We start from the raw sequence: 22,142 nt of genomic DNA, 5'->3' as shown, positions 1-22,142 counted from the left end.
CTTGTATAAAAGAAAAAAAAGAAAACAAGTATATATTCATAGGTGACTTAGCTGTAATCATACATATTTATCATAAATTCAACATTTCTCTTATTTCAGGGCTATAGTAATAATTTTAGAATTAATAACCTGAGAAAACACTTGGTCTTATTTGCCCTGAGAAAAATTAAGCAGAAGAATATGTTGAAAGCATAAGGCAGGTTTTCAAAGATCTTTAATCTTGTTATGTTACTTTTAACTTAATTTTAATTATAAGAAGCTTTGTATTGATAGGTGTGGACATCCTCAATATATTATAGTGAGATATTTGATAAACGATAGAAATCATTATATAATTTGGTGGTAAGTTGTGGAAATAATGCATTTTATTTTTTAGTAGCCTAATAGCTGTTTTATTTGTATTGTCTGTCTCTTAGTAGCAATTTCTTATACCTGACCAAAATAGGGATAGAGGTTGGGAGAGTCAGTAGTTTTAGAGGTACCTGATTTTATTATATAGCTGGCCTTCACTTGTCGGAAACTGTATACAGCTATCTAAGTATGTGGATGAACCAATTCAGAAACATATTAGCTCTTTTATCATTCTTTTCTCAGTAAAACTTTTTTGCCAACCATCTGTAATTGCATTTAAGATTTTTTCTACCTTTGTTATTGAATCTGCTAACTAGTAATGAGTAATGCCCTCTTACCCCTCCAAAAAAGGATGCTGAAGGAAGAGAAAGGCAGCAAAATATAGCCAGATATGTTTGAATTTGCTGAGACTTGTGTCTGTAATTGGTTTGTGATAATTTCCAGGAAGTTAGATTTTGGACTTGACTTCTAGTTATTTTGTATCTCTGTGTGTTTAAACACATTTATCTTTTGATATTGATGCTAAATTATTTCATTTCCTAGTTTGCAGAATTTGATCAGATTATGAAGTCTGACCCTGATCATTTAGCAGAATTGGTTAAAAGAGTCAATCACTGGCTTATCTGCAGTCGCTGGAAGAAAGTTCAGTGGTGCTCACTCTCAGTCATCAAATGTAGGTGTTTTCTTTCACATCAAGATCTGTAATTATTTTGGAAATGAATTGGTTTGTGGAATGTTACACAGTTGTCACAGTGGTGAGTGCTGGGCCGCGGGGACTACTTCGCTTTTTCGGGCTGTGTTCCTGGTTCCATGTAACACCTCCATGTAGTGTGCATGGTAAATATTTAGAAAATATTTGTTGTGTCTGTTACTTATCTTGCTATCCAGATATGGGAGAATTAATTTCATCATGTCCTAAACAAAACAGAAACAGAACTCATGGTCTTGATTCCTCTCCCTCCCTCCGCATCATCTCCCAGTCTCTCAGACTGAAGCCAGAACTTTTCTCTTTCCACCTGCATGGCATCACCAGTTCACACACCAGAAATTTCAAGATCGTAATTGTCTCTCCTTTCTTGTCCCTGAAATCGTGTCAGTGAACAAATCCTATTGATTCCTCCTCCAAATACTGTACATTCTTTCCTCTTTATTGCCAGGGTCTTAGTGGTACCCGACTTCCCCTCTCACATAATAACTTCAGTAGCTCCCAAACTGGGTTTTCTCAGCTTCCTGGGAATTCTCTTCCCAGAGTTTCTTTCTAGACTAAAAGCCTTTTATTAAGGCTTTCCTTTAATATAGGGCAAAGTCTTAGAATGTCTTTCAAGACCCCGTGAAATGGGGTTTCAGCTTCCCTTTCTAGCCTCTTCTCCTGCCATTGCTCTTTTAGACCCTGTTCTCTCTGACACACTGGACTGAGCTACTTCTTTGTGTGTCTCTGCTAGGTCATAGCCACTGTTTATCTCTGCCCAAAACAAGGATTAGAGACAGAATGTTTTTGGGTTACCTGAGGGTCTGTGGCAAATATTTAATTGTATAGGATTACTGTCAGTAACTTGATTAAATTCATAATTGTCCCTCCCACCTCCCCACTTGCCAGTGCTAGGCACTCGAAAAGGATTAAGTAAGATATACCTTATTAATAGAAAAATAAAATCCCTTTGACTTAACCAAAAGGGACCATGCAGAGATTATTATTGAGGTCTTTTGTTAGACAATTGTGAATATAGATAAAAAGAAAGCTATAAGAAAGAAAAATAACAAAAGCTCTTTTTCCCGTAGTTTTCCAAGTAAAATATAAACACATTTGTCACTATAGTTCAGTGCTTTCAGCTTTATACATTGCATTATGATAGAAAACACACTAAATTATCTGTGCTACACCATTTGTGGATTGTGTTGTGCAGTGGTGAAATTAATAGCCAGACAGGATCTTTGTAGGATGTTTAGGGAAGCTCTGAAAAAAATGTTTCAAGGTAAGATTAGTGTAGTATGTTCTGGGTAACTGAAGTTAAATAGATTCCTTTACTGGTAGGGCTCTCAGAGGCTTCGCTACGTATGTTCATTGTGAATCTCCTAAAGGAGGTATAGTGTATAGCTTTTCCTAAATTCATTTGACAAGTAAATCCTTTTTTTTTTTTTTTTTTTCAAGACAGACCTGGTAACATTTAATAGACCAGTATTTCCTAGGACAGTTTGGGAAGCAATAGTGTTACATAATAAGGAAATAACATTTAAAATGTAAATCTAGCCACACACATGATGTATTTTTTTTTTTTTTTTAAGAAATGTAAGGAATTAAGGAAATGTTAAACTTCCTGATTTCTTATCGGGTATAAGATGTTCATCACAATTTCATGTTTCTTGAAAATGGCTTTGTGGAAATGAGTGCTTTTTAAGAATATGATATGCCTGATTTAAACTGAATAATTGTCTATCATTGTATTTTCCTCTTACACATAGTGAAAAACAAAATAAAATATCGAGCTGAAGCCTGCGTTAAAATGCAAAAAACTATTCGAATGTGGCTTTGCAAAAGGAGACACAAACCTCGGTAAGATGAATAGTGCCTAAAGAATCCTACTAAACCTACTTACCCTAATATAAAATGGCTATAAAGTCATAATGAAGAGCAGTTTGGATGCTCTTAGAGTTTTCTCCTTTCTCATGTTCTTTGTAAAAAGGCAGATTATCTGTGATTTTATATTATGTACTTGAAATTATTTAACTAATTCATTATTTTATTACTTGCCTCATGCTACAAAAGGATTTGAAGTAGCTTACAAAAATGTAAACACTATAAAAGGTTGAAATAAATGGCTAAAAGAAGCTCTTTTATTCTGATCATTTTAGTATCTTGAGTCTCTTGATAAATGTCAAATTGGTGTTGTTTTTAAAAAAAACTCATTAATGTTTTCACCATAATTTGCAAGATTATCTTTGGAATTATATTGTCTCAGTGTAAATTTAGTCTTTATTTTTGAGTCTTATTAGTTTAGACCTTTTAAACTTAGAGTCCTGAATAACTGTTAATCCTTAAACCTTTTTAAAGAGATTAGATAACTCTTTTAAGTTCTTCTATAATTAGAATTCTCAAGTTTTTCAGTGTAAATATAGAAGGCTAAAATGTTACTGATAGGCATCAAGGTCATTCACACGCATACTTGATTATTTCTTTTTTACCTTCAACAAGAGATCTAAAAAAGGGAATCCTGGATATTATGAAAACAGAAGTGAAATATTTAGCAATATGTTTAGCATTTTATTAAGATGAAAAATATATGCATAGCATTAAAAGGTGAATTTAAACTCTGATGAAGTATTATCTTTACAGCATCGATGGCCTGGTTAAGGTGGGCACACTGAAAAAACGACTTGATAAATTTAATGAAGTAGTAAGTGCGTTGAAAGATGGAAAACCAGAGGTGAATAAACAGGTCAAGGACCTTGAAATTTCTATTGATGCTTTAATGGCCAAAATTAAGGTATGTAATTTTAATCCAAATGGCTGACTTTTTTTTTTAAATATATTTTGTTATTGGTATTGAATTTTATAGAAAAAATGTCTTTTTTAAAAAAATACAAATGTTGCACGTTTTGAGTCTCCGTGATGGCGAGTGATTCTCATTATAGTTCTCTGTACTCTGTGTTTGAAAATTTTTATAGCAAAAAACTATAAAAAGATAATTTTTATGCAGTTTCATCTGTTAGGAAAGTCCTCCTTCCCACCCAAAATAGTAACTAAAATACTATACTCTGTTAGTAAGCTTTTATACTTATTACTGAGACAGGAGTAATGCAAGTTATTTTAATTTGTTTCATCTTTTTTACCTTCAGAAACTAATTTTCAAATTATAAAAGTAATGTAATATTATGGAAAATTTGGAGAAAACCACCAAAACCCCTTAAGCCTCAACAATAACACATTCAGCTATTATACTGTTGCATAGTCACTGTCCAGTCTTTTTTTAGATGCACGTTTGTATGGTTCTCCTCACAATTTAATTTTGTGCCCCTATTGTTATGTTATGTCTTGTTCCTTTTATTACATTATCTTTATATTGGTTATATCATGAACTACTTAGCTGTTTTGAACTTAGCAATTAATCTTCCCTCAAGTTTTTTAGGGAAAAAATAATGGGCCTCTTTTTTTTGTCTTGATTTTCATTTATTTAAATACCAGTGGGACTGAAACTGTCTTTGATATGCTTGCTTGTTAATTATAGTACATGTTTATTCAAACCTTTTTCTGTTATATTTTAGGGTCTTAATGTTTTTCTCATCCATAAGTCAGGGCAGTTGTTTGGGCTCTACAACTCTCTTTTTATCATATTATCTGCAGATATTTTATGTAGACAGTGGTAAATCTTGGAGGGAGAATGGAAAAAGTTCAAGAGAAGAATGAAAATGCTTTGGAGATAAACTTAACTGATTTCACAAATCTGTCAGTAGCCATTGTGTGTGTGGTATTATTGATGAACATCAACCCAGCCACATTTTTTGAAGGCTCACTTAGGAATACCATCCAATAATTTTGGTGTATTTAGTAATTTCTTAAATATTCCTTAGGTACTATTTGAACATTATTATTGAAGAATTGTAAACAAAAGCAAAATTAGCAAATCCTTCCTTAAAGCATTATTTTCAACTATAGTATGTTACTTCATCTACAGTACACCTTAGATATTTGATTACTTGGAAATAGATTGAAATATTTGCAGAGATAACTTAAAAATTTTTTTGAACATTATTTAATGTATAAATAGTATAACAAAGATAACGGCCTTATTGCTTACCAACTTTTCCAGTCTTTTCTGTATATATGTATGTTTTTTTTTTATTGTGATAAAAGTATGACATTAAATTTACCATATTAACCATTTTTAAATATATAATTCAGTAGCGTTCAGTATATTCGCATTGTACAACAGAAGATAATTTTTAAGTACATGTTTATTATTTTGTTTTTAAGTCCACTATGATGACGAGGGAACAAATACAGAGAGAATATGATGCACTAGTTAAAAGCTCAGAGGAACTTCTCAGTGCATTACAGAGAAAAAAAACAGCAGGAAGAGGAAGCAGAAAGGCTGAGGCGTATCCAGGAAGAAATGGAAAAAGAAAGAAAAAGGCGTGAAGAAGATGAACAACGTCGAAGAAAGGAAGAGGAGGAAAGGCGGATGTAAGGATTTATATTGTTTTGAATTAGAAACTTAACAGAATAGTGAATTCTTGGTGTTGATGAATTTTCTTATTTTTAAAAGTGATATTCTTATTTTAAAACAAGAATTTTAGAATTAGTTTAAAAATAGAGAAAAGTTCATTTTATAATAACATAATGATTTTAACTATAATCTGAATTTTGGTTATACTCTTAACACCTGAGGATTTCTTAACTTCATTTTAAAGCTGTGACTTGTTACTATTTTATAAGCAAGAAAAAAGGCACTTCTTCTTTTCTGCATTTTTGAGACTGATAACTTTTTGGAAGGTTGCCGCCATAGGGCAGACAGGAGTGTAAGGGTTGTTTAACTGGAGAAGAAGGAGAGGGAGACACATGTATCAGGACCTTGCAGGTGGGCTTTATAACCAAGTTAATCTAACAGATTTAAAGGTTATAGAATATCATTGTATTTGTTTTTGTTTATTACAGAAGAATTACTGTCAGTAGAGTTAGATTTTGTTTTTTTCAAAGTAAACTGATAATGTATATAGCCAGGAGGTTGATTAAAGTCCCCATTCTGTAACCTCTGTTTATTAATAGTTAAATTGCCTTCTGAAGTTGTTCTTACTTTCTATTAAATTTTTGAGGAGTTTTCTATTTTTTGTTAGGAAACTTGAGATGGAAGCAAAGAGAAAGCAAGAAGAAGAAGAGAGAAAGAAAAGGGAAGATGATGAAAAACGTATTCAGGTATATAATTATTAGACTAAATTTCAAAACAGAATCTACAAAATTATAGAACAAAAGAAGTTGACAAAAATTTTGATTTGCTACATAAGCTGTCTTTGATTTACCCCAGAGACAAAAGGCATTTTCTGAAGTGGTTATGGGAGGGACTTTGGAACTAGGGAAGCGGATTCAGATCCAGGCTCTATCAGTGATAGAAATTGTGACATTACACAAGTCACAGTGAGTGACTGTGGGCTACAGTTTTTTTCTCTGTGGAATGGGGATAAATGATAGTTGTGAGCATTAAATAAGTTGACATATGTTTAAAGCACTTAGAACCTGAGTGCCCAGTTCAATAAATATTAGTTTGTTGTTATTGTTATTATACTTAGGGGAAAGTCAAATGAATATTCACTTAAAACATAATTGTAACTTTATAACTTTGTAGATACTAGCATCAGTAAGTTAGGATTAAGATATTCTCCCTGCCCCCATTTTTTTTAAAAGTCCGTGTCTGAGAATAATTGATCATGTATTTGAGTTTCTGTTTGTCTTGGCTTTCATAATTCATCCTGAGTGCAACCAGCCTTTAAATCCCTGACATCTGCTGTCTAGCTGTTGGTTTGAGTGTGATACCTGGGGTTCTCATACGGTATTTGGGGTACTCCTGGTGATAGAATGGTTCCTCTGCCTTCTCTTGGATTTGAGAAAGAGAGGAAGCATTAATCAAAATCTAGAAGAGAATGGAGACTGGAGAGATTTCTGGTTAAACAGTCTGTATCCTTAGTAAAGAACGTGGGTGGAACAGAGCAGCCTTAGGTGGTGTGGATCACGTAAACAAGTGGAGAGAGCTTTGTGTCGCTGGCAGGCTGAAGTGGAGGAGCAGCTGGCCCGACAGCGGGAGGAGGAGTGCCAGCAGCAGGCGGTTCTGGAGCAGGAGCGCCGGGACCGCGAGCTGGCCCTGCGGATAGCCCGGAGCGAAGCTGAGCTCATCAGCGACGAGGCCCAGGCCGACCTGGCCCTCCGGAGGTACTGGGGCCCTGGGTGGGGCGTGGCACCTCTGTGCGCTTTCCCTCCCTGCTTCTCATTTCTGTGCGAAGGGCCTGGGAGAAAATCATATTCCTTAGGTCCTAGATCTATTTTAAGTAAAATCATTTAAAAATTATTTGTATCCACCTTTATACCCAAGCAAATGAAACAGATGATTTCATCAAATTGTGGAACTATTGAAAAATATAACTGATATTTCATTTCATGAACATCTCCACTTTTACTCCGAAATTGTCAAGGAGTATTATATAAAAAGTGGACATCTAATTTGTAAATACCTGCCATTAAATACTGGCACAGAAATCAGTGAGTATATTATATATTTGAGGTTGGGATTTATTATTTTCCTAAAGCAATTTTTAAAAATATATCATACACCCTAACATGGAATGAGGAAAAATTTCACACACATGCACATCATGTTTCACAATAGATTTCCCTTCCCAAGAAGGAAGGTTTATCATATTGAAATGTTTTAGCTCCCCAGGTTTCCAGATTATCTCTAAATACTGAATGTTATTGGAGTGTGGAGAAGTATGGATGTTCTTGATAAAAGTTGCAGGAAGGTCTTAATATAACAGATTCATTTTTTAAAATTTAGAATGTAGAAACATTCATTATTTTGATTATTAGTAAAAACAGAGCGAAACTAGTTTGTGGGGTTCCTTTGTATGTGGGCATATATGTTGTGTATATATTTTGAGAGGCATACAGATTTATGTAACCATGTTTGTCAGAATGTCAGAGCACTATTTATAACAAAATATAATTAAAGTGTAACCACTAGGTGTTGCTATTTCCTCATGAAAGGAAAAAACTTGGTTGACATGGCAAGGCAGTGATTAGATTTTATTTCGCTAAAACAAAGGGATGGAAAGGGTTTATTAAGTTGCCTTCATGCTTTTTCTAGGAAGTGATTACATTGGGGAGCTCTAGGATCTGAACTGTATATGAAAGTATATTATATTTAAATAAACTGAATAGGCCTATCAAACACAAAGTATTATAATAATTATTAAGCTCTTGGGTTTGAGTCCAGTATTTGAGCTCTTTGTTAACATTTCACTGTAATTAAAAAAGTATTTTCTCTGGGCTGTGGCTCTTGTAACTGCAGACTCAGCTCAGCTGCTCTTCCGTTCCTTCCACCTGGGTTATGTTGGAATGGCTGGGTGCCTTTGTGTGTAACTGAGTAGTAGCTGGGCCAGTCTCCTAAATGAACCAAGCTCTTACAGCTGCTCTCCCTAATGTGCGTGAGGAAGCACTGCAGTTGACCCAAGGGGGCTTCATGAAGTTCATTTCTAAGGGACTCATTATTGGAGTCAGTATTGGTATTCATGGCCAACCACGCTTTACGTTTAAGCGTTGGAAATATTAAACTATACCCAGTGCCATTCCATATAATATGTATAAGATACTGACTCATATGTGGACTCCTTCCCATCTTCCAAGGGTGAGTGGTCTCTCAGAGAAAGAGTGGATCATTCAGTACCTTTAACATAAATGACAAGTTACCTGTGATTTAAGTTAAGCAGAATTAACTATGTAATGGTACCACTGCTAAGTAATTAGGAGATATTCAAGCAGTTATGACTTGAATGGCAGAAGAGTTAGTTTTAGTTTGCCTGTGAGACAGCTCCTGGGTTGTGGTCCCCTCCTCTGTGGAATGCCCTTTTAAGTCCTTTTTGGCAGCCCTTTCCAGGAAAGCTTTCCCTGACCCTCATGTCCTCATGAGTTCCTACCCTTCAGAACCTCCTGGGTTATTTTATACTTTGTACTACAAGCATTAACACTTCATTACAGATGATGTTCTATACATATTTTCCATGTTTGATCATTTAATTTTACTCCATGGGCTACAAGTAAATGTTTTTGAATGTTCATTTTACCTTTGTTAGCACTGAATTATTTCTGACAAATTTGTAAGAACTCTCTTAAGTAATACTGTTCTTAATATATAGCGTGAAAATGTCATTCTTGGGTTCTGTGATGCATTAAAAAATATATGTAAATGGACTCTGCTGTATTAAACAATTTCCAAGTTACTTTTCCAGCTCGGATTTCCGTCCAGTAACTTCTAAGTAAGAATTGTTTTCTACATATATTTTTAAAATATGATCTTAACTAATTACACATATGATCCTTGATGCAAAGTGATTTCACATTACCTAAAATTATGAAATACTATTCAGATTCTGTTAAAAACAAGCATACTTCATAGTGTATGAATTTTCTAATCTAGATGTAATAAATTTGCTCTTTAATTTTCATTGAATGCCTTTAATTTATGCTTTTCTCGTAATTTTTAAGGAAAATTTCAAACATTAAAATTTTAAGTCATTGAAACACAAATTTGCCACAATCCAAATTTTTCATCATTCAGAATTACTTAATGATATTAACTAAAATATATTATTTTTCACAGCATCAATGGAGCAAGACCCAAAATGACACCGTATGTCATTTCTCTTTTCAGAATTTGGTTTAGAGTCCTATAACCTTTTTTTTTCTTTAACAGGTTGTGGTTACTTTTTAGGAGAAATAGTTTCCTCATTGAAGTAAATTTTTGTGGGGTTTTTTTTGCATATACTTTATATATATATATACATATATATATATATATATACACTGTATATATAAAATTCTGGAATATATATAAAATCTGAATTTTAACACTTTAGGACCCCAACTGTAACCTTTATAATCATGGTTCTCAACTTTGTCAGAACCTAATACCAATGACAATTGTTTTATAAGTTATGCAACCTGCATAGATAATTCTCTCCAAACATTACATGTAAAAGAGAAATGAAAGGGCAGTAATTCATAATAAAAATATATTTATTTTAATATGAAAGTGCTTGCTCACAACTACAGGAAAACATAATCAAATACTGAGATATTTTTATTCATACAAGGCATCACCATAAATGTGACAGCTATAAATGCAAATTGATATCAGAATGTTATGTTGGTCAATTGAATGCCATGAAATTGGGAACAGTACTTTGTAAAGTTCTAAACAGAGTTTTAAGTACAATCTTCTCTCCCTACAATAGTTGCATTCCTGGAAAAACTCTGTGAATATTAAAACCATGCCAAAAAGAAAAGGCTCTTTACATGTAGAAGTTTGTTTACATGTAAAACTATGTATGTGGATAAGTGTGTTTCACCTCGGTCTAGTGGACATGTTAATGTCATATGGGACCCAGGGCACTTGTTCCTTGTGGCACCCCTGACCCCTCCGCTCCTCAGAGCACTGGCAAGCAGTGCACTCCCCCCACAGCATTGTCACCACAGGGCACCAAAAGTTTTGAAAACATCTCTGGGTGCTATTTCCCTCCATTAGAACAATAGCTTTATAGTTACCATTTGAGCTTGAATTAAATCAGCCCTACAACCAGTGCACCTAAGGTGAAATTGTGATCATTTGCATATAGTTTGGGAAGGTAGGAAAAAAGCACCTGGGTGCCGGAACCATTTCTGTCTAGTCTGTTTGATGCAGCTCCTAGAGCAATGACATAGGGTCAAGTGAGATGCTGAATCAGTAGAGATTGCCTTCCAGGGTAGTGTTGGGGCATACAGGGAAATCTCTATATGATCAGCAGACCACGACGTAGAGCTTTAGAAAGGTCGTGAATTCCCTTTAAAATCTGCTGTGGGAAAAAATGGAGGAAGGTTTAGGAGAAAGAGATGGTAGAAACAGATGCTCTTGGATACTAAGATAGAAACCTTGAGGTAGGGTGATAATGTAGGGGGCGCCTGGGTGGCTCCCAGTCGGTTAAGTGTCCAACTCTTGATCTTGGCTCAGGTCATGATCTCAGGCTCCTGAGATCAGGTCAAGCCCCGAGTTGGGCTCCGTGCTCAGCGGGGAGTGTGCTTGATCCTCTGCCTCTCCCTCTGCCCCTCTCCCCACTCACGCATGCACATGCACTCTCTCTCTCAAATAAATCATCTCAAAAAAAAAAAAAAAAAAAGAAACCTTGAGGTAGGGTGATAATAGAATTAAATGGAGTTCAAGCTGTATTTAAACAAAAATTTGCTGTACTTTATGATTATATACCATGTTGAAAAGTATATTATGATTAACTTTTACAAAGTAAAATGATAGTGAATGGTTAATAAATCAATCCTATTGAAAAGATACATTTTTAATTATACTTTTAGATCTTTTGGTAACTTAACATAGTTGTCTTTTATATATATGACTGTGCTGTATTGTCATTTTTCTTATAGGGAACAAATGGAGAAAGAAATGTCAGAATTTCTGAGTAGGTTAGTGTAGTGGAATTTGGGGAAATAAGTGTCACCTCAAAATCATGCTTTTAAATCACTCTTCATTATTTGGACCAGAACCTGTTGTATGAATAGTCTATTCTTTCCATGTAAATTTTCTGTACAAGAAATGTCACTTCACCCTTATACCACCGTTAACAGAAAAAGATAAAGAAGTGTTGTAAATTGGTGCTGCTCAATGGGGAGACCATTGGCATTTTGGATGGGACTGTTCCTGGTTGGTAGTATTGCCATGTTTATCACTGGCCTCACCAGCTCAGTCTCAGTAGAGGAACCTTTCCTCTCAAACAAATGTTTTGAAACTCTCTGTGGAGGTGGTGTTGCCTCTCCCCCTCCCGCCCGCACCCCCATGCCAGCTAGGAAACTCTGTGCCTAGTTTCTAATTGAAGGGGAAGCAGAGAAAGGGTGTGGCTTCTGAGGGCCTCCTCCCCATAGCACATGGTTTAAAAAACCACTGATGTAAAAATTGAGCCACCAGAGAATATGACTGCCTAGCAGGATCTGGTCCTTTACAAGTGGATATGAATCAGTAACATTTTAACTGTCAATTTTGAAGTTCGAGTTAATTGGAAGTCTTAAAATTAATACTTTATTTAAAAATCAGAAGTCAGTTTTTCTACTACCTAGTATGTCATTTACATGATTGTCTTTATAACAAACCTAAATAGTAAATTATACCTTTATTTTACTATTTTAGTAATTCCAGAGATTGGGGAAAAGCATTTTAAATGCATTTCATTTGTGTATTTAGGATGCTGAATATGTTTTTTAGCAGATGTATTTTGTTTGATGTAATATGAATGAGAAGTTAGTAATATTAAACCATATTTTAAGCAATAATAATTTGAATTCAATGTTATTTTTTTAAAGTATCAAAATATACCTTTATGTATGCTGGCACTTCATGTATATTCTGACAATCTATAAAACCGTACATTATGTAAATTTACTGTCTTTCAAAAGAAAATAACAACAAAAACCCATAATAATTTTCAGCTGCTCTCCTAGAAAAGACTCTTAGAGGAGCTAGGAAGAAGAGAATTTTTTTGTTAGTTTACTGAATGGTGGTTTAGGGATGTAGAAGAGTAAAAAAGAATATTTGAATAAATGTTAAAACATAATTTATTGCTAAGGGTAATAGACCTTGCTGACACACAGCTGGCTCTTTTTGAGCAAAGCAATTAAGAGGAAAAAGCTACATGGAAAATTGCCAGTCACACAGCTTATGAAAAGGGTAGATTCTGCAATAAATCTAAAACAGATTTGAGCCATAAAAATGCAGGAAGAACTAACTGGCCGCCCATTATTCTTCAGCCAGGCTTATATGTTACTGACAATCATCATGTCTAACCATTGTTAAGTATTTAGATTGAAGTGTGCTATTTTTTATTCTCTAAAATGAAAGCATAATAGGCCTTTTAAAGAGGCAAAGTACCTTATTTATTTCATTGCCAAGCTTAACATGGAGGAATAATTTCCTTAATTTCAGGAAGAAGTATACATATTTTCACATACCATTTCTCATTAAGTGTCTATGTCTTGACTGCCAAGATTGCTGTTATTTTTCAGAATGTGAAATAATGAGAAAATATGACCTCATTTTCAGGTATTATACCTTGATCATCCCTCTTTTTAAGAGGAAATATTTTCTAAGTAGCGGATGATAAAGGTAAAATTCCTAGTGTGATACCTGAGAAGTAATTATTTTAGTTCTTTAAATTTTAGTTCTTTTCATATTTGTGCCATCTTTCTTTTTATATCTTGAAACGTGATGTGTTTAAATTCTTCCTTTGTTACATTGATCTTACTTGCAGCTTATTCTAAGTGTCTGCTGTGTGACAGGAGTCATCTTTTGCTGAAAAATAATGTTTATTATTACAGAAAAGAAGTTGTTTCCATATTTTCTGAATAATTATTTCAAATTATGTATATAGAAACAAGTTGTAAGCCCAAACAGTAGCACTGCTATGAAAAAGTTGAATTTATCCCATTTTATTTTTTAATTATTTTACATTTATATCTATCTCATTTATTTCTTCTTTCCCCATTTCAGTGTTCCTACTATACTTGTGCCCTTTGAAATCTGTTATCTGCCTCATGACCTAAAATCTCTTCCTTTAATTAATTGATTAATTAGTATTATTTTTTAGCTTACACAACTCTGTGTCAGTAGCTCCTAGCACAGTTGACGGGCTGGCCTAAGTGGGTGCTCATTAATGTCTGTAGAATGAATAAAGCAAATAAAGGAAGGTAGAGTCATGACTAAGACCAGGGCTTTAGAGTCAGAACCATCTGGGTTTCAATCCCAGGTGCCACCATTTACTAGCAGTGTGGGACCTTGGGCATGATCTTTATTTCACTGCTCTGAGTCTTGTCTACTCATTTTTATTTTATTTTTCTTTATCATAAGTGTACTCTTTAATCCCCGTCACCTATTTCACCCACCCTCCCACCCATCTCTCCTCTGGTAACCATCACTTTGTTGTCTATAGTTAAGAGTCTGTTTCTTGGTTGTCCTTTTTTCCCCCTTTGCTCATTTGTTTTATTTCTTAAATTCCTCGTATGAGTGAGATCATATGGTATTTGTCTTTCTTTGACTGACTTCACTTAGTATTATACACTCTAGCTCCATCCCTCTTATTCTAAATGGCAAGATCTCATTCTTTTTAATGGGTGAATAATATTCCATTGCATATATACACCATATCTTTTTTATCCATTCATCTATTGATGGATACTTGGGCTGCTTCCATAATTTACTAGTTGTCATATTACTCACTGAATATGAGAGCATGGTTTTATTTCCTTACAGAACTTTCCTAAGTGTTCTATTTAATAGTGATGCAAAGGGGCTTCCAGAATCTGGCTGTTCTTTTAGCCCATCGTTAATGATGAAGGCAGGGGATTGCAGTTTGGCTACTCACGTGTTGACCCTGCAAACATCCAGGGAGGTTCTGAGCCAGTAGCTTTGGCTGGGGCTTGGCTCTCTGTAGCTTCAGTAATCCGTAGGTGATTGCACTGTGTGGCCTTATGGCTCATAAACCCTTAATGCTTCTAATGATTTTTCGAGAAATCAAGAGGATTTCCTTTTTGATTTTGAGGAATATATATAAATGTATTTTTTAACTTTAGAAGTTCTGATTGAAAACATAATATGGCTATTAAATGGTACACTGGAAAATTTTAATTTACCTAGGAATCCTATAGTATATACCATTCTTAATCTCCTCTGTCAAAGATACAAAAATTATTATATGTTTTTCTAGTAGTTATTTCCATTTCTCAAACTTAGATTCACTTTCTTGCCCTTTTAGTCAACATTTCATTCATGTTTCTAGTTTAAACATGCAAAAATATATAATAATTACAGAGGTCCTGCTGTACAAGCCACCAAGGCAGCTGCTGGTACCAAGAAATATGATCTCAGTAAATGGAAATATGCAGAACTACGTGATACCATCAATACTTCTTGTGGTAAGTGTATGGAGAAGATGAGAAATGGGAAGGCTCTGTGGCTGACAGGTAATAAAGAAATACCTAGATTGGGGTGTAATTTTTTTCTTTTTTGGCATATAAATTAAGCCATTCTCTTTGTTATTCTCACCTTGAAATGAAGATGTAGTTTACTCACAAACCTAAAGGAAAGGCATACTTATTAAATTCATTTTGCCTGTCTCTTATCTATGTGGGAGAGGAAAAGCGTGGAGAAATTATGGTGTGGGCCATGTTAATGACGGACCCTTCTAATGTTGTTCATAATAGTTAAATACCAATATATCAGAATCTTGACCTATGTATGCAAAGTAAAAAATGACAATGCAGTCCTTTCTTTTTAAAGCTATTTTTCTTCCAACAGAACAGTAAATGCTATATCCAGATGATTCCACATAATTGTGTTCTTGTTTAAATCATAGTGTTTGAGTTTGGGATGTTATGCCTAGGAACTAATGTGCCATAATTGTGTAGAACTTGCTGTGTTCTCTCCCTCCTCACTGAGGTTATCCACATAATTACAAACATAAAAAATCTGTTGCATGTAAATCTAGCTTGCATTTGAGCACAGTGACTTCTTACTCTATTTTTGTGGCCTCTGACCTTGGACAAGTGATTTACCCTCTCTGATTCAGGTTCACCTATAAAAGACCTATTTAGCCCAGGGTTCTTGTGTGGAACAAATCATACAGTAATAATGCATAAGAAAATGCTCTGTAAATGTAAAAGATAATATTACCATAAAATGCTCATTTTTAATCAATAATGTGCTTACTTTTGATTTTGTACTATTTAAAAACAAAAAATTTATTATATGTATAATATATATGATTATGTCATAGAGTAATAATGTTAGACAATTAAATTAGGATGCTAATTCCTTTTTTGGCGGGGGGGGGGCTCTTTCTATATAATCCATAGATATTGAGCTCCTGGCAGCTTGCAGAGAAGAATTTCACAGGAGACTAAAAGTGTATCATGCATGGAAATCAAAGAATAAGAAGAGAAATACTGAAACAGAGCAACGTGCTCCAAAATCTGTTACCGATTATGGTAAAAACAAATCTGTACTTTTAAATGTTCCAGAGTATTTATATATAATGTATGTAACTATACATAAGACATTTGGGTAAAATGTACAATACAAATTTTCTCTTACCGTGCAGCTGTGATCTACTGAGCCTAATAAAACCACAATGGCTTATCTTTCATGGCATTATTTATATTATTATGTCTTTAAAGTCATATTTATTAAGAAGTATTTGAATTTAGTTAAGATAAATTTTGGAGATAAGAATATTCTTATCTATACTGAAGAAGTTGTGCAGTAATGTAAATATGTATTTTTTCCACAAATACATATATACACATATAGAATGATTACATGTGGAAATGTAAAGAAAACTGTGAAATAAAAAAGAACGTTTGCTGCAAACATTATTTTACAATCTTGTCAAAATATAAGAGTGAGAAATAGTAACTTGGTTTAGACCAGTTTTGCCTGTACCAGGATTTGATTTTTTGACTGAGATTCAAAAAATAAATTTTGTTACTTTGTTATGTATGCAAAAGACAAAGTTGTGTACTTGAAATTGGGAAGTAGAGAAGGATAGACCTAACCTAGTAAGGTATGCACTAGCTTTAACACTAATTGAGGATACCTGTGATATATGAGTTGTAATTTCAGTCTTAAAATAATAATTGGAATTTCATTTGTTCAATTTGCTACTTTCAAACTGGCACAGTATATTAGCTTAATTGTGGTCAACATCAAGGTGACAACATGTTTAATGTCTTTATTTAAAAAGTATATTCCCAGCACTTGATAGTATAGTTAGCAATACATGACCCAAGTGACATAGAAAATGAGCTCTCCTTACTACCTTCCTGGCAAATAAAAACAATGTTTGATTAAAATCAATTAAATGGTAGAATTTTAGTACTTCCAAGTTGTTGTAAAGAATAGATTGAGCAAAGGAAATACTGTTAATAAGAGAGATGTTACTGCTAGTGATTACTCAGGAGGTGTCATCACTCAGAGTATAATGCTCTGGAAGGGCAATGAGAGATTACCCAGAACTGGGAAGTGGCAAGTGGAAGGCCCTCTAAACATTGATATTCTTGTGACCACCGCTCTCTTCTCCAATTTATAAATTTATCCCTGGGAATTAAAGATAACAAGATGATTCCATTAGCAGTTCACTGTACCAAGTTTCTGGCCAGTTACCTTTGTTTTGTAAAAATGGCAATGGGCTATTCCTTCTAGCTATAACCTTTTTAACTGTAGTGTTCCAATTATGGCCTTTAGCTGAAAGGCTTTCATCATGTTTTTTTTTTTCCCCCAAATTTATACATCTGAATGATTGCACTTCTTAAAACAAGAAAAGTAATGTTGTAATACATGGCACATACATTTTTAATGAACACACAAATATTTCTTGTGTTTTTAAACCAAACTTTGGTATTGTACTCACCCAGCTTTACCTTGCTTACTTTGTTCTTATACTGTTTCGATTCATAATATACTATTTGGAAGAACAAAAGAGTAGATTAAGAAAATTCCCCAAGAGTCCGTCATCTAGGTATATATGAAGAAATTTAGGAATTTTATGTGAACACACGCCACACGTATGTAGCCTTCAAAGAATTTGATTATGGGCAATTTTCAGGATAAAATGTAACTTCTGCTCTGAAAAGCACTTATTGTTTTTATTTTTTTTCTTTATTTTTTTCCCCATGTAAAATACATTCTGACACAGAAGTACAGTTTAAAGGAAAGGTGAAGTGCATCAAGATGCTTAACAGTCAGTTGAGAAAATTCTGTGCTTAGGTAGTTTCCTAATGGGGCAGCTAATCAACCTGTAAAAGGAACTACTCTCTAGTTTAATAATTATTTAGAAGGATTAGAATTCCTTAATTTGGGAAAATAAAATGACAACTTATGATTAACAAAAACATAACTAGGTATTATTTAAGAGTAATACATTGACAAATCATGGTTAAGTCTTGTAACTGGGTGTGGAGAGCCTCGGTCCCTCCTCCTGTGTGCTATACTGGGTGAGCACGCTCTCCTCCCATCTGCTACAGAAAGAGATTCCCAGAAATAATTCTTGGGACAGTGGCAAATTCCTCAGTAAGGACTCACAATATTTAGTTGATTAAGGCTGACTTTGGAGAGTGGTTTTATTTCATAGTTCCTAAAATAAAAATTGCATGAGTTTAAGATTTAGACAATTTGAAGAAGTTAAAACATAGTGTATGTAAACATGGCAATACTTTTTCTCTAAGGCATCTATTTTTTGATGAATTTAGAAGTTTTTAATTTCTACAGAAATTCTAATAATGCTTTGAAGGTACTAGAATGTCTGTTACTGAGTCATCGTGTTGGATTTTTGTTTGAATATTACTGTGTCCCAGAATTACAAATAAAATATACATTTTTATTTTTATTTTTTACTTATTTATAAGATTTTATTTATTTGACAGAGAGAGACATAGCGAGAGAGGGAACACAAGCAGGGGGAGGGGTCGAGGGAGAAGCGGGCTTCCCGCTGAGCAGGGAACCTGATACAGGGCTGCATCCCAGGACGCTGGGATCGTGACCTGAGCCGAAGGCAGTCGCTTACCGACTGAGCCACCCGGGCACCCTGATATGTAATTTTTAAATTTAGGTTCTCTTTATATGTCCATCAAACAGTTTCCTAAAGCTTAATCAAAATAGCTTTTTTCTTTTTAACTTTTTAAAATCAGAAAGCAGCATCTACTTCTAGGTAATTCTGAGAGTATTTGGCTGTGGACAGGAGGTTTACTTGTTAGTCACCACCTCGATTGATTAAGAAGGCTTTATAAATTACAAGAATGCTCATTTAACATAAGTTTTGCCATTTTTATCTTTTCTTCAACATAAAATATTTATTCACAGATTTTGCACCATTTTTGAACAATTCACGTAAGTCAATGGGTGGTAACTTATGAGCTAACTGGAAGATGGGTTAAAAATACTTTATAAAGTACTAACTTCTATTAAACATTGTTTTGCTACAATTTTTAAGTGGAGTTGGAGTACATTAATGTTGGTTTGTCTGTGCTAAGATATTTAATTGGAGATGATGCTTTCATTTGGATCACTCCAAAATATATTTGCAGAACAAAATTAATATGTTGTTTTATGAAATTACTTCCCTTTTTAAAAAATAACTGGCACTTTACGCTGTGAATATACACAATTCTCATTGTAGCAAAACTCAATAAGCAGCTGATCTTTTAGAATAAAGACTAACTTCAGGTGCTGGTTTCAAACACTGTTACAGTATAAACATTCCTGTCCAAAGAGATCTGAGTTTTGCATGATAATGTACACAGGTTTAATAGGATGCCTCCTAATAGATTATTCTGTTACTTGTATAGATAGTACCCTGTGATGCACATTTTTTGATAATTTGAGTCATCTTAGTATGCAGTAAATTTTCTTTGCAGTCAGTTGAACAATAATGATTTGGATATAATACCGTATTTGTTTGCCAACTTGTTGGACCTGATTTTTTTTAACTGCTTCTAGTAATTTATAGGGCCATATTTAAAACTTGTTAAAGATGACACAACAGAATGTGAAAGAGTCATTTATTAGTTTCAGACTTTCAACATCTGTATCTTTGTACTTTTCCAGATGAATATTTGTGGAAATTAAGGCGTCCTTAATATGATTTCAGTTCTCACATTAGTAAAAAAAAAAAAAAAAGGCTATCAAAAACTTTCCCTTGAGTTTCTTAATTTTACCCAATATATTAAGGTTAACAGGAGACTGTTACTTCAAAAGAAAAAAGCAGGTTAATTTAACAAGTGGCCATCAGTATCATAGTAAGTTCCCTATCAACTGGGTATTCTAAGCTACTGCTTAGGATGGAGGGAAGGTTTTTTTTTTTTCTTACCCTTTTAAAAAAGTTCCTTAAGTTGGGGTTAGTATATTTTCTGCAAAGTAGGTAATTTTTAAAACTTGAAATGGAAACACTAAACTGTAAATAGTTTGGAGAGACTACAGAAACAAAAGAATAAAGAAGCTCTTCTGTGTTAACATGCTGAAGGTGATGCGGCTTTTTAAAATCACTAACAAAACTGGGCCTCTGTTCCATGCTTTTGTAGGCATATACCGCTGTGCTAACTGCTTTTTGCTTTCTCTGGTTTGCACAGAAATAAATTCAGCTGCTGTAAAGCTTCTACTATTGGTGTAAAAAAGTTGAGAATAAGAGTATTTTCATCCTTTCAGTATTTGGAAATTCTTATAAAAACCATGTGGCTGTTCTTGACTTACACATTCTGTAATTTTTCATTGACCTACTTGAGCTTCAGTGAGATACTTAATTGAGCTGCAGTGAACGGTTGGTCTACTTTTAAAGTTGTGAGTAAAAAGCACATTAAACAGACTTCCCAAAATTGTGCTGCCGAAGCTGTAAAGTTATTGCCCCAGAGAAATGTTTATATTTGCAGATAAAATAAAAACCTAACTGTTTGGTAATGAAAATTGAGCAAGGGGGAAAAACTGATATGAGTGCAATGTCCAGTACTAGCAGAAAAGCAAGGGTTTTTCTTTTCTGTAACAAAGAGAACCAAATATTATACACTTTGCACTTACTTCAGTGGATTTTATTCCAGGAGAAATTTGATTTCAGAATAAGCAAATATCTCTGAGGGGAAGTTCATGCTTTTACTGGTTACAGTTTTTTGTTGTTGTCATGAAGTTGTCTAAATATTACTAGTAAAATATCTCTCCTGGACATTTTAAATCCCAAAATCAGTTGGCGAAAGAGCAAACTTTTGTCTTCCATTTTTCTGGAGAAATAGTGATTAAATCGACAGATATCTATAATTCTTCACATTCTTCACATTTGTGAAATTACCGTTCATTTGTTTTATCATAAATAGTCCCATAAAAGTTATCCTGTGGTCTTTGATTTTGAACTCTTTGGAGATAAAATATAAATCCTAGCAAATAATACTAATTTGCTCTCCTGCCATGTGAGTTTTAGGTTACTGATACAGTCATTTGTGGGAATCTGCTTGGGCTTGTTTGTTTTATAGCTGGTATTGCGGAGTGTGTGTGTGTTGCAATGTTAAGGAACATCTTTGGGGAAAGAAATTCTAAAATCACACTCCAAGTTTTATTCATTTATAAGTAATTAATACTTACATTTTGTTTTAAAGTTACTATTAGGAATCCTCTTCTTTTTAAAAAAATGTGTGGTGCATTTTAGGATTAAAGGCTGTTTTCATTAAACCCTGGGCTGCTGGTGTAACTTTCCTTGTTCTTTGTAATAGCTCAGCAGAACCCAGCGTCTCAGCTTCCTGCCAGGCAGCAGGAGATCGAAATGAACCGACAGCAACGCTTCTTCCGCATCCCATTCATCCGCCCTGCTGACCAGTACAAAGACCCGCAGAATAAGAAAAAAGGCTGGTGGTATGCCCATTTCGATGGACCGTGGATTGCCCGGCAAATGGAACTCCATCCTGACAAGCCACCCATCCTTCTTGTGGCTGGTGTGTATGATTCACTTGAAAAAAACCTTATAAAGCAAAACAGGATTATAAACCCTCTGAGTGAAACAGTCTAATATATAATGTAATAATTCATTAAATTTCAGGATGGAGGAATGGAGTTCAGTGGGATCGCATTTCCAGTTAATTGAGGATTAATTTATTTGTGATGTGAAATCGCTTGCATTAATTATGTCCTTGTAGAGCACATAGAAGCTTGTCTGTGTCCTAAGAACCTTTTCATTGGTGTTTAATTATATCAGTTGATTTATAATTGTTTAAAGAAATATAGCATTTTTATTAAGGCTGATTAACTTGTCTGATCAACTACATAGTGTTAATACTTTCTGAAAGGGTCCTTGGTGAAGGACAAATTTAACTTGTTTCTGGTGAATTTATCAAGCAGATTTCTGTCATAAAGGAAGAAAAGAAAGTTTTAAAAGTTCTTGAACCTATGAGAATTGATAACTATAACTATTTCAGGAATAAAGTTTATAATATGTGCTTCTGAAGAGATTGATGGCTAATTCTCTGATGTCTC

The 22,142-nt window shown here is 34.1% G+C and overlaps 1 protein-coding gene across 1 annotated transcript in view; it reads left to right on the top strand.

The window, feature by feature from the left end:
- The window catches only part of MYO6 (myosin VI), a 143,436-nt gene that overhangs the window by 119,469 nt on the left and 1,825 nt on the right, over positions 1–22,142 (top strand). The window contains 11 exon segments of the mRNA XM_021693673.2: positions 895–1,024; positions 2,812–2,902; positions 3,683–3,833; positions 5,321–5,407; positions 5,409–5,530; positions 6,181–6,259; positions 7,107–7,267; positions 14,952–15,055; positions 15,995–16,126; positions 18,996–19,022; positions 21,386–21,604. Coding sequence (XP_021549348.1) covers positions 895–1,024; positions 2,812–2,902; positions 3,683–3,833; positions 5,321–5,407; positions 5,409–5,530; positions 6,181–6,259; positions 7,107–7,267; positions 14,952–15,055; positions 15,995–16,126; positions 18,996–19,022; positions 21,386–21,604 — 1,303 coding nt within the window.

The sequence above is a fragment of the Neomonachus schauinslandi genome, chromosome 8, assembly GCF_002201575.2.
Source record: "Neomonachus schauinslandi chromosome 8, ASM220157v2, whole genome shotgun sequence".
Classification (NCBI taxonomy): Eukaryota; Metazoa; Chordata; class Mammalia; order Carnivora; family Phocidae; genus Neomonachus; species Neomonachus schauinslandi.
Note: the sequence above shows the minus strand (reverse complement) of the source record. Positions and strands in the feature narration are given on the sequence as shown.